Consider the following 12798-nt stretch of genomic DNA (forward strand, 5'->3'; position numbering starts at 1 on the left):
GTATTCTGATAATTTAAGTGTTCGGTGTCTCCTTTAGTGAATTTCACTAAAACAATGTCTGGCTTACTTACTATACAGGAAACAGCATCCAGGATTAAACTTATAAGCTATTATTATACATACAGGACACTTTTTCAATGGAATAAAAACAATGTATTCTATTCCTTTCTAGTGGGTTTCCTTCATTTGGTTTGACAGCATGCAATATTGTTAGCATATCGCTTATCCTACGTGTATTACATCACTCTACCCAATGGAGAATGAACGCTGAATATGGTTTACGATATTACATGGTTGTCAAGACAACATGACATCATGTCACAGACATAAAACTTCCACACTAGCGAGCGACTGTGGCAATTTGTAAACAAACATGGTCGCCAGGTTTGTGTCATTAAATACGAGAGATTTTGAGAGAATTTTGAAAGACGTGTTGAACACCCGAAAGGAATGTGTATGTGTAATAATAATATTAGCCGGCTTTTTTCGTGGTATATCAGATATATTCCATTCAGCTAGCATGATACTGAACTCGGCTTCGACTTGTTCAATATCATGCTAGTTGAAGGGAATATATTTGATATACCAGTGAACAACAGCCAATATTATTTATTTGTATGGATTAAAAACTCAGAAATTCTGGTCAGGTTACCTCATGTTACAGTGCCTTGCAAAAGTATTCATACCCCTTGAACTTTTTCACATTTTTCCACCTTACAACCACGAACTTAAAAGTTTTTTATTGAGATTTTATGTGATAGACCAACACAGAGTAGCACATAATTGTGAAGTGAAACGAAAATGATAAATGGTCTTCAAAATTTTAAACAAATAAAAATCTGAAAAATGTGGTGTGCATTAGTATTCAGCCCCCCTGTGTCAATACTTTGTAGAGCCACCTTTTGCTGCAATTACAGCTGCAAGTCTTTTGTGGTATGTCTCTACCAGCTTTGCACATCTAGACACTGAAATTTTTGCCCATTCTTCTTTGCAAAATAGCTCAAGCTCAGCCAGATTGGATGGAGAGCGTCTGTGAACAGCAATTTTCAAGTCTTGCCACAGATGCTCAATGGGATTTAGGTCTGGACTTTGACTGGGTCATTCTAACACATGAATATTCTTTGATCTAAACCATTCCATTGTAGCTCTGGCTGTATGTTTAGGGTCATTGTCTTGCTGGAAGGTGAATCTCCTTCCCAGTCTCAAGTCTTTTGCAGCCTCCAACAGGTTTTCTTCCAGGATTGCCCTGTATTTAGCTCCATCCATCTTCCCATCAACTCTGACCAGCTTCCCTGTCCCTGCTGAAGAAAAGCGTCCTCATAGCATGATGCTGCCACCACCATGTTTCACAGTGGGGATGGTGTGTGCAGGGTGATGAGCAGTGTTAGTTTTCCGCCACACATAGCCCTTTGCATTTAGGCCAAAAAGTTCAACTTTGGTCTCATCTAACCAAAGCACCTTCTTCCACATGTTTGCTGTGTCCCCTACATGGCTTCTTATGCCTGTCTTTCAACAATGGCTTTCTTCTTGTCACTCTTCCAAAAAGGCCAGATTTGTGGAGTGTACGACTTATAATTGTCCTGTGCACAGATTCTCCCACCTGAGCTGTGGATTTCTGCAGCTCCTCCAGAGTGATCATGGGCCTCTTGGCTGCTTCTCTGACCAGTGCTCTCCTTGCTCGCTCTGTCAGTTTAGGTGGACAGCCATGTCTTGGTAGGTTTGCAGTTATGCCATACTTTTTCCATTTTTGAATGATGGATTGAACAGTGCTTCTTGAGATGTTCAGAGTTTGGGATATTTTTTTATAACCTAACCCTGCTTTAAACTTCTCCAAAACTTTATCCCTGACCTGTCTGGTGAGTTCTTTGGTCTTCATGATGCTGTTTGTTCTTCAGTGTTCTCTAACAAACCACTGAGGCCTTCACAGAATAAGTGCATTTATGCTGAGAGTAAATTACACACAGTAGGACTCTATTAGCTAATTAGATGACTTCTGAAGGCAATTGATTGCACTGGATTGTATTTAGAGGTATCAGAGTACAGGGGGCTTAATACTAATGCACACCACATTTTTCAGATTTTTAATTTGTTTAAAATTTTGAAGACCATTTATCATTTCCGTTTCACTTCACAATTATGTGCTACTCTGTGTTGGTCTATCACATAAAATCTCAATAAAAAAACTTTTAAGTTTGTGGTTGTAAGGTGGAAAAATGTGAAAAAGTTCAAGGGGTATGAATACTTTTGCAAGGCACTGTAACTAGCTAGTTGACAGTATTAGCAGTGTTCGCTAAGCTCTTAAAATTCATACTCTTCACAATTTATCCAAAGTGCTTCAACACACTTCCAGTAGTAAAAAGCTGCCATTATAATTAATGCTGGTTTTGTGTAACACAAATTATGGGAGAAGTATGATTTCTAATGGAAGTAAACAGGCTTGTAGTACTCGAGTCCAGGACTCGGACTCGATTCCGACTCGTGCCCTAATTTTAAGGACTCGTGACTTGACTTGGACTCGGACTCATGCATTAACTGCATTAGGGCTTGTCAATTGGAGACAAGGACTCAGATTTTTTTCTTTATTTTTTGTAGCATGCCGTAATAATTTGCCATTCGCCTTGGTGCATGCATCAGATAGACTCCGGACAGCCTGTGCGCCAAGCAGACTCTCAAGCAGACACCTGCACGCCTTGGTGCGTGCATCAGATAGACTCTTGGGCACGCTCCAGACAGCACGCGCGTGCCGTAAACGACTCACACCTACACAGGATTAAGGTGCAATCAGCACGCCTATATAAAACTGTGAAAACGCACTTACTTTGCGAAATATTGAGTTTCATTGCTGACACATTACGGAGCCTTATTTCCTTGTTTGGTTTCCTGATCCCTGATTTCCTGTTTCTCGTCTTTGATTCTGCCAAGTCTACAATAACCTGTTTGTGCCTCACTCGACCTGTTTCACGATTTTGCCTGCCATTTTGGATTGTTTACCAGTCTTCACTTGTATTAATAAACACACCTTCTGCACTTACATCCGTCTCTCAACCATCTCTGACAGAATACGCCGCACTCCCTGACAAAGAGAACGCACATTCACCTGTTCATACGTCATGTTCAGGAACAAACTAATGTTAATGGCGCTAAAACGGCCACCGTCAAATGGTGCGGTTGGAGTCTTGGACTCGAATCAGTAGTGGATTCGACTCAGACTCAACTTGAAATTTTCTTGAATGACTTGGACTTGACTCGGACTTGAACAGTGGGGACTTGAGACTGGACTTGAGGTTTAGTGACTTGACTACAACACAAGAAGTAAAAACACCAAATATAAAAAAAAATAAAACAGTGTTCTTCATACTGGGGGGGGCCCACTAGCTGAATTGTGGCAGTATAACTATATAGTCCTTTGGGCCACAGATCACATCATTACCAGAGGTATAACAACATCTCCATGAACATATATTGTAAAAGAGCAAAGCCCATAATCTTCTTGGACACAGGAAAGTGGGAGCCATCCTCCCCGCTAGTGTAGTTGCTGTGGTTTGGTTTTGTAGGGCAGCAAAGGAAAACACCTTTTTCTGTCTCTAGGACTTAATATCAGAAATGCTGAAATGTGTAAAAAAAAAAATTCTTCAGCTGAGGTTAAAAAACGTGGTCCCCGGGGTCCTCTCAAATACAGCTGAGGTTGTTATTCACATTAATAAATAGCACTGTGTGTTCAAGTTTAGCTGATCAGTTTAAAAATAAAACTCCTCACCTAAGCAATAACCTTCTTACGTACAACACTATGGACAATAGGTCTTGTAAAAGTAACACTATTTTTAAATTTTGTTCTCTTATTTGTCTCAGTAAGATTTAGAGGTCAGTGGTGCCGCATATAGATTAGTAGTGTGCTACAATGATGGTATTATGCATTATCAAATACACCCTACAGTTTCTGACTATATCTGAGATATGAATGATTAATCCATGAAAGCCTCTACTGAATAAATAAGTAGGAAAATCAATATTTAGTCATTTAGATATTAAGATGGCTTTAGTGGGAGTCTGGTGTTTCATGTTAGTGTGATAAAATCCTACATTAATTTGCCACGCTATAATTCATTAATAAATTAAATATATTTGATTAATAAGTAACATTCAGAGTTGAATACACAGCTGAATAAGGAAAGTTCATTATATCTAATTTTTTCACTCTCAATGCTTTGCTCAGACAAGCTTAGCAAAAATGGACAAGCGACTCGCTACTTAAGAGTGAACATGTGAGACTGATATGCCTTTATTTCTGACTCTGATAACTACTAAATGTCGTGCGTTAAAGCTAGACGGCCTTTCGATTTCATAAAATCGGTGAAATTTAGATCCCTCTGAAATTTGGTCATTGTGAAATATGTTTATTTCTGTAATATCTAAAAAACAAAAACAACAACAAAAAAAACCCCAGCCCAAGCCATTCTGTGGCTGGAAAGTTATTTAATTTTAGGGGATTCCAAAGCAAATAACGTGCATGAAGTTGCTCGCTTCACGCAGTCAAGGAGACAGAGGAAGTCCGTGTGCGCATGCGCAGATTTACCACCTTCTTTTCCTTGTCCTTTTAGAACGTAACGCAACATAACGTCTTTTCTTCTTGTTTTCCATTGCTGTAGTCGGTCTTTCACGTTTCATTTGCACACTCACGTCCTCCATTTTTCTCTCCTATTTCAAATTTGTATCCCACAATGCCTTGCGTGAACGGGGAAAGCCCACCACGTGATGCATGATGTAGTATCTTGAACTGGGTCATGGTGAAGAAAAAAAAATAGCGGAGAATTTAGGGCCACATGGCCCTAAATTCATTAACTGTTCTATTTAAAAAAATAATAATAATAAAATTGGAAGACTGTGATTCGAATTCAGTAGCTTTCGGTCTACTAAAGAAACATAATTGGGTGTCAAGGAAAATTCGTTTTATGACCTAAACTTGAAAAATCTGAAAGGCTGTCTACCTTTAAGCTGTAGCTCAAGTAACCCAAGCATCTCTCTCACAGTTGTGTATAAAAGATATTTGGGAAGCAAGATACTGTATTTTTATAGTGCATTAGCTTCAAGTTATATTACATTGATCGACTTATCAACATCAGTCTTATCTGCATTAGATAAATCTCGAATTATCCCAAGCCATTTTCACTTAAAATCAGACCCCCATACCTTGAATAGCTGAAAGGTACACAAATGAGTCTTCATGCTCCAAGTTCTCCAAAAATATCTGGAAAGTGCAGACAAAGCATCACTAAACACTGTGGCAAAATTAACTGAAAGTAATGACTTGTCTAATTACCCATACAACACTTGAGTAAGGGACGAGCCCAAATTTCAGTACATATTTAATGTAAACCCAGTAATGAATACAAATTAAATCCACTGAACTGGCTATAATTGCTTTTTTATGGCTTGAGGTTATTGAAGATTAGAAATCAGTTTGAATCCAGAGCTCAGCTTTGCCATTGTGTAGAATTCTAAAGTAACTCTTTAATTTATGAAACTGTACAATGCACAAAGACCACGAGTTGGCCTAGTGGTTAGCGTGTCCACCTCTCAACCGGGAGATCGAGAGTTCTGCTCGCGGTTGGATCATACCAAAGACCGTCATAAAAATGGTACCTACTACTGTCTGGCAAGGCACGCTGCAATACAGATGCAAGTAGGGAAGTCAAACTCCCGTGATTACCAGAGGACTAGCCCCCCCACTGTAAGCCTAGCTGTATAGGTGAGAGGCCGAGGGCTATCGAAACCGAGATCAGCGCCACACCCATATGCCTTAAAGAGTTGGTTAGTACTGGGACAGGAGACTGCCTGGGAAGACCAGATTCTGGCGTGAGAGGGACTTTGACTTGACTTAACAATGCATGAACATACTCTTTTACAACTAATACCAATTCCCACTATTATATTTTTGTCTATTACATGATCATTTTACACCAACCATGAATTTGAATGTTCAGCTCTGGAAAAAATTAAGAGACCACTGCAAAATTATCACTTTCTCTGGCTTTACTATTTATAGGTATGTGTTTTGATTAACATGAACATTTTTAATTTTATTCCATAAACTACTGACATTTCCCCCAAATTCCACATCAAAAAATATTGTCAGAGCATCTAATTGCAGAAAATGACAATTGGTCAAAATAGCAAAAAAGATGAAGTGTTTTCAGACCTTGAATAATGCATAGAAATCAAGATCATATTCAATTTTAAACAACGCAATACTAATTTTTGAACACAGGATCAGTTCAGAAATCAATATTTGGTGGAATGACCCTGACATTTAAATCACAGCTTTCATGCGTCTTGGCATGCTCTCCACCAGTCTTTCACATTACTCTTGGGTGACTTTATGCTACTCCTGGCACAAAAATTCATTCAATCAGCTCAGCTTTGTTTGATGGCTTGTGACCATCTTCCTCTTGATCACATTCCAGAGGTTTTCTATGGGGTCCAGGTCTGGAGATTGGGCTGGCCATGACAGGGTCTTGATCTTGTGGTCCTCCATCCACACCTTGATTGACCTGGCTGTGTGGCATGGAGCATTGTCCTGCTAGAAAACCCAATCTGCAAAGTTAGGAAACATTGTCAGAGCAGAAGGAAGCAAGTTTTCTTCCAGGATAACCTTGTACATAGCTTGACTCATGTGTCCTTCGCAAACAAAAATCTGCCCCATTCCAGCCTTGCTGAAGCACCCCAGATCATCACCAATCCTCCACCAAATTTCATAATGGGTGCGAGACACTGGCTTGCAGGTCTCTCCAGGTCTCCATCTAACCATCAGATGACCAGGTGATGGGAAAAGCTAAAAATTGAACTCATCAGAAAAGATGACTTTACTCCAGTCCTCTATGGTCAAATACTTATGGTCTTTAGCAAACCTCAGCCTGGCTCATCTTTGCTTCTCACTGATGAAGGGCTTTTTTTCCACTTTGCATGACTTCAACCCGACCAGAGGAGTCTGTTTCAAACCATCCTTGCCGTGCCCTTAATCCCAGCTGCTATTTGTCATTCTTTTTGTAGGTCACTTGATGTCACCCTACAGATGTTGAGTGATATTTGAAGGAGTTGACAATCATCCCGGTCAGTGGAGAGTCGTTTTCACCCTCTGCCAATCTGTAACTTTGTCGTCTGTAATGTCTGCTGCTTGACCTTGTTCTTATGAACTGCTGTCTTGGAAATTTTGAGGATGGAAGCAAGCTGATGCTCACTGTATCTCTCTGCCAGTAAAGCTAGAACTGAACCCTTCTTTTTCTCACTCAAAACTTTTCTTTTTAACTCATTTGGCATGATGAATAGATATTTTTGTCTTCTAATTAAATTCAGGTACTACTAGAACTGTTTTTGACATCCAAACTGGTCTTATTGCAAGAGGATAGTGATGACCACAGCAGTGGTTTTTATACTTTTCCTCATTAAATAAGATTTGGATCAGGTGATCACCTAAATAGTACCTCATTAAGTAATGATGTGTGCTTGTATTGGAATTCCAGCACAGACACTGGAATGAAATGGCTGCAATACAAGAAAAAAAATTGAAGTGGTTTCTTAATTTTTTCCAGAGCTCTGTACACACACACACACACCTCAGCATAAATGAGTGCACCCCCTTTGAAAAGTAACATTTTAAACAATATCTCAATGAACACAAACAATTTCCAAAATGTTGACAAGATAAAGTTTAATATAACATCTGTTTAACTTATAACGGGAAAGTAACGTTAATAATATAAACTTAGATTACACATTTTTCAGTTTTACTCAAATTCGGGTGGTGAAAAAACGAGTACACCCCACAACAAAAACTACTACCTCTAGTACTTTGTATGGCCTCCATGATTTTTAATGACAGCACCAAGTCTTCTAGGCATGGAATGAACAAGTTGGCGACATTTTGCAACATCAATCTTTTTCCATTCTTCAACAATGACCTCTTTTAGTGACTGGATGCTGGATGGAGAGTGATGCTCAACTTGTCTCTTCAGAATTCCCCATAGGTGTTCGATTGGGTTCAGATCAGGAGACATACTTGGCCACTGAATCACTTTCACCCTGTTCTTCTTCAGAAATCCAACAGTGGCCTTAGATGTGTGTTTAGTCATGTTGGAAAAGTGCACAACGACCAAGGGCACAGAGTGATGGTAGCATCTTCTCTTTCAGTATAGAGCAATACATCTGTGAATTCATGATGCCATCAATGAAATGCAGCTCCCCGACACCAGCAGCACTCATGCAGCCCCACATAAGGACACTGCCACCACCATGTTTCACTGTAGGCACCATGCAGTTTTCTTTGTATTCCTCACCTTTGCGACGCCATGCAGTTTTGAAGCCATCAGTTCCTAAAACATTTATCTTGGTCCCATCACTCCAGAGTATAGAGTCCCAGTAGTCTTCATCTTTGTCAGCATGGGCCCTGGCAAACTCTAGGCGGGCTTTTTTGTGCCTGGGCTTTAAGAGAGGCTTCTTTCGTGAATGGCATCCATGCATGCCATTCCTCTGCAGTGTACGCCGTATTGTGTCACGGGAAATAGTCACCCCAGTTTGGCTTTCTACTTCTTTAGATAACTGCAGTGAACTTGCATGCCGATTTTCTTCAACCCTTCTCATCAGAAGACGCTCCTGTCGAGGTGTTAACTTCCGTGGACGACCTGGACGTCTCTGTGAGACGGTTGCAGTTCCATCTTTCTTAAATTTTTGTACCACTTTTGCTACAGTATTCTGACTGATAAGTAAAGCTTTGCTGATCTTCTTGTAGCCTTCACCTTTGTGGTGGAAAGAAATTATTTTCTTTGGGGAATTCTGAAGAGACAAGTTGAGCATCACTCTCCATCCAGCATCCAGTCACTAAAAGAGGTCATTGTTGAAGAATGGAAAAAGATTGATGTTGCAAAATGTCACCAACTTGTTCATTCCATGCCTAGAAGACTTGGTGCTGTCATTAAAAATCATGGAGGCCACTAGTACTAGATGATGTAGTTTTTGTTGTGGGGTGTACTCATTTTTGCACCACCCTAATTTGAGTAAAACTGAAAAAATGTGTAATCTAAGTTATATTATTAACCTTACTTTCACGTTATAAGTTAAACAGATGTTATATTAAACTTTGTCTTGTCAACATTTTGGAAATTGTTTGTGTTCACGGAGATATTGTTTAAAATGTTACTTTTCAAAGGGGGTGTACTCATTTACACTGAGTACTCTGTGTATAAAAACGAATGTGTATCACATACATACACACACAGTACTGTGCAAAAGTCTTAGGCACCCTATTTTTCTCATACCAACTTTGTTATAGAGTTCCATTTTATGATGTCTATATTATCGAGTCAGTACAAAAACATTTTTGAGTTCCAAATGTTTGTTTTTCAGCACAAAATTAAATGTCACTGAAAAAAAAGTTTGTATCTGAGCAGCATAGGAGACCACGTTTCAGATTAAAAAAAGAAAACAATGAAGACTTCTGGGTTTTGCTGCAAAATTAAAACGCAAGTGTGACAAAGTGTCCAGAAGAACTATGGCTGGTTCTGCAAGATACTCAGTAAAACCTACAGCTCATTTCCTTATAAAATTGCACCAACTGTACCTGAGACGACTAATATGTGTGTGTGTGTGTGTGTGTGTGTGTGTGTGTGTGTGTGTGTGTACTGTATTTATTTATTTTTTAAAGCAAAGGGTCGTCTCACACCAAATATTGACTTTGTTTCATTTATTATGGCTTACTGCTGTTCATAGTATTTTTTTTAATGCTGAAGCATTTCATTTCATTATTTTTAAGCCATTTTTGGTCTACAGCATTTCTTTTCATTTGCTGAAGACTTTTGCACAGTACTGTATATATAAATAAAGCAGTGATTTCTAAATGTACTTTGACTTGTATTTCATTGCAGACAGTAGGAACCTAAGATGCATCATATTTTGTCTGGTCAACTTCATTTCATTTGTTAATATACATCAATTCCTGCATTTCAGGCCTACAACACATTCCAACAAAAATTGGCACCGGGCAGTTTAAGTCTGGTAATGAGATAAAACAATTAAATAATAAATGTGATTTAAAACAGGTGATGTCAACAGCTGATTGTAATCATGATTTGGTACAAAATCAGCATCCAGGAAAGGCCTAGTCTTTGAGGAGCATAAGGCAAGGGCGCAAGCCTAAGCTGAACACCTGTCATCTCCGATCACTCAGATGACACTGCATCAAGAACAGTCATTCATCTATAGCTGATATAGCCACATGGGCTTGGGATTACTTTGGCAAACCTTTGTCAAGCACTACAATACAGAGTTACATCCACAAATGCTAGTTAAAAATTTTTACTGCGCAAAAAAGGAAGCCTTATGTTAACTGTGTCAGGAAGCTCTGTCAAGTTTTCTAGGCTCAGTGGTATCTAGGACCATCACACAGTGGAAAAGTGTATTGTGGTCAGACAAATCAGTAATCCCATTTTTCTTTTTTTTGGAAAAAATGGACACTGTGTTCCGGACCAAGAACAAAAAGGACCATCCAGACCACTAGCAGAAACAAGTCCAAAATCCAGGGTCTATCATGGCATTGGGTTGTGTCAGTGCCCTTGGCAAAGGTAACTTATACTTTGGTTATGGCAGCATTAATGCAGAAAAGTACATTGAGATTTTGGAGCAACATATACTGCCTTCAAGACAAAATGCTTTCCAGGGAGATTTCAACAAGCCAATACAAAAACACATTCTGCACACATTACAAAGGCATGGCTGTGGAAGAAGAGGGTACCTGTCCCATCTGTCCCCAATAGAGAATGTGTGGTGAATTTTGAAACGAAAAAGATGACAACGACCCCAAACTGTGGCACATCTTAAGAACTGTTTGCAGGAAAAAATGGGACAAAATAACACCTGAAATGCTTCATCACTTGGGGTCTTCAATCCCTAAACATCTTTTAAGTGTTGTGAGAAGCAATGGCAACATTATAGAGTGGTAAATGGTTTACTGTCCCAACTTTTTTTGAAATGTGTTGCAAGAATCACAATTGAAATGTGTTTCTCCTGAAAACAAACAAACAAACAAATTCATGAGGTAAAACATTAAGTAACGTGATGCATCATTGTGAGTGCAATACAAGTCAACGGCTGTTTACAAATTATTGTCTTGTTTCAATTTCAACATACCGTCCTAACTTATTCTGATTTGGAATTGTAATTCCTGGCTATGCCACTGCTGACCAAGATAAAGAATTTGCTGGACTCCGTAAAAATGTTGTCCCACTACAAAGTAAACAAAACAAACAAACAAAACAAAAACCTCATAACTGTTGGGTCCTGAAGTACACCTCTACTGTGAACCCACAGCAGGGAACCCCATCACACAGAATATTAGATTAGTTACAGGATCACAAACAATCCCCAGTGGGCCCTATCATGGCTTCAGGGTATTTCACACCAAACATCTCCACTCATTCATAAAACATTTGTGGTGCATCTTTCCCTCCATCACCCAACCAAGAGCAAGAGGACGTGAAATGGTGTGACCTTTTCAAAAGGACCAACCAGACAACCAGTGTCTATTATACTACACAAAACCTACAGTAACGAAGAGAAGAAAACTGTATTAATAATGACATTAATGACTGAATCCAAGACTCTACAACTGTTGCAAAAATCCACCCATCAATCACTCTGAAGGAATTCAGTTCTTCTACCTTTCAGTAAAAGTTCCAAGCAGAACCCATTTTGAGAGCTAGAATGTCTACCAATCAAAAACCCTTGAAGAACTCCTTTTTTCAAAGAGTATATGTGATTCACATATAGATCTTTTAACACAAGCATTCATTGAGTCTCGCATGGAAACACACATCTGTTTTCTCTCAAAACTCAGACTCACCATCAGAAGCTTGTCGTGGGCCTGTTTTGCCTCCTTGGTTCCCTCTTTTACACACTTGTTGAGTGCTCGCAGTGCCATGGCCCGGGTGGGCACATCAGGGTCACAGGCCTCCAGCAGCCACTCATGGAAGACGTTCTCTTGAGTGGGAGCAGTGGAAGCAGAGGTGGGTGTGCTGTCAGCAGGCTTCGGTCTAAACGATTTTCCATTTCTTTCATCTCTATGCTGAATACTCTGGGCCTGTTCCCCCACATCTGTAGAACTACTAACTGTGTCAAGATGTGCTGTATTTTGGGAATGTGAAGGCACAGAGGCAACAGACTGTGCACTGACTGCACAGCAGGTAGATGTAACCTTAGATGGCTGTGGAATGACATGCATCATCTCAATGTTCTGACCATCATGAGCTTTTGGCCTCTCTGAGATTCCACTAGGTTTGATAGGATTTCCTTTGTCTTGGCTTGTCACCCGATTCTTTGTTTGAGCATAACCACTATGGCTGTAGCATTGAGCAGCATTAGTCACAGAGTCTGAGTGATAAGCCCCTCGTGTGGCTATGGTAGCCCGCAGATCTGATGCCAGCTCCTGGATCACTGATTCTGGGTGCTGCTGTGAAATTTGCTCCAGAGGAGCCAGCAGCCTGGCCATGGAAGAGTAGTCCTCTGGAGTCAGCTGAAAAGAAACAACTCATTGTTTTCACACAGCACACTTTTTTTTTTTTTTGGATTTTCCCCAATGTTCTTCCTAATTTAGACGTGGCCAATTCCCACCCACCACACAGGTATTTTCTATCACATGACAGCTCCAACCAGGAAGGGCGAAGGTGGTCACATGCTTCCTCCGAGGCTTGTGATGCCAGCTGACTGCATCCTTTCGAACTGCTGCTTATGCAACATTAAGGGGCAGCATAACAT

General features: G+C 39.9%; 1 protein-coding gene across 3 annotated transcripts in view; it reads right to left on the minus strand.

The window, feature by feature from the left end:
• The window catches only part of tango6 (transport and golgi organization 6 homolog (Drosophila)), an 86804-nt gene that overhangs the window by 21204 nt on the left and 52802 nt on the right, over positions 1–12798 (minus strand). For 2 of the 3 annotated variants that reach the window (XM_060923796.1, XM_060923798.1), the window contains 2 exons: positions 11888–12556; positions 5188–5245 (listed from right to left, as the gene is read on the minus strand). In XM_060923796.1, coding sequence (XP_060779779.1) covers positions 5188–5245; positions 11888–12556 — 727 coding nt within the window. The other variant, XM_060923797.1, reaches the window with a different exon arrangement.

The sequence above is a fragment of the Neoarius graeffei genome, chromosome 6 (assembly GCF_027579695.1).
Source record: "Neoarius graeffei isolate fNeoGra1 chromosome 6, fNeoGra1.pri, whole genome shotgun sequence".
NCBI classification, from domain to species: Eukaryota; Metazoa; Chordata; class Actinopteri; order Siluriformes; family Ariidae; genus Neoarius; species Neoarius graeffei.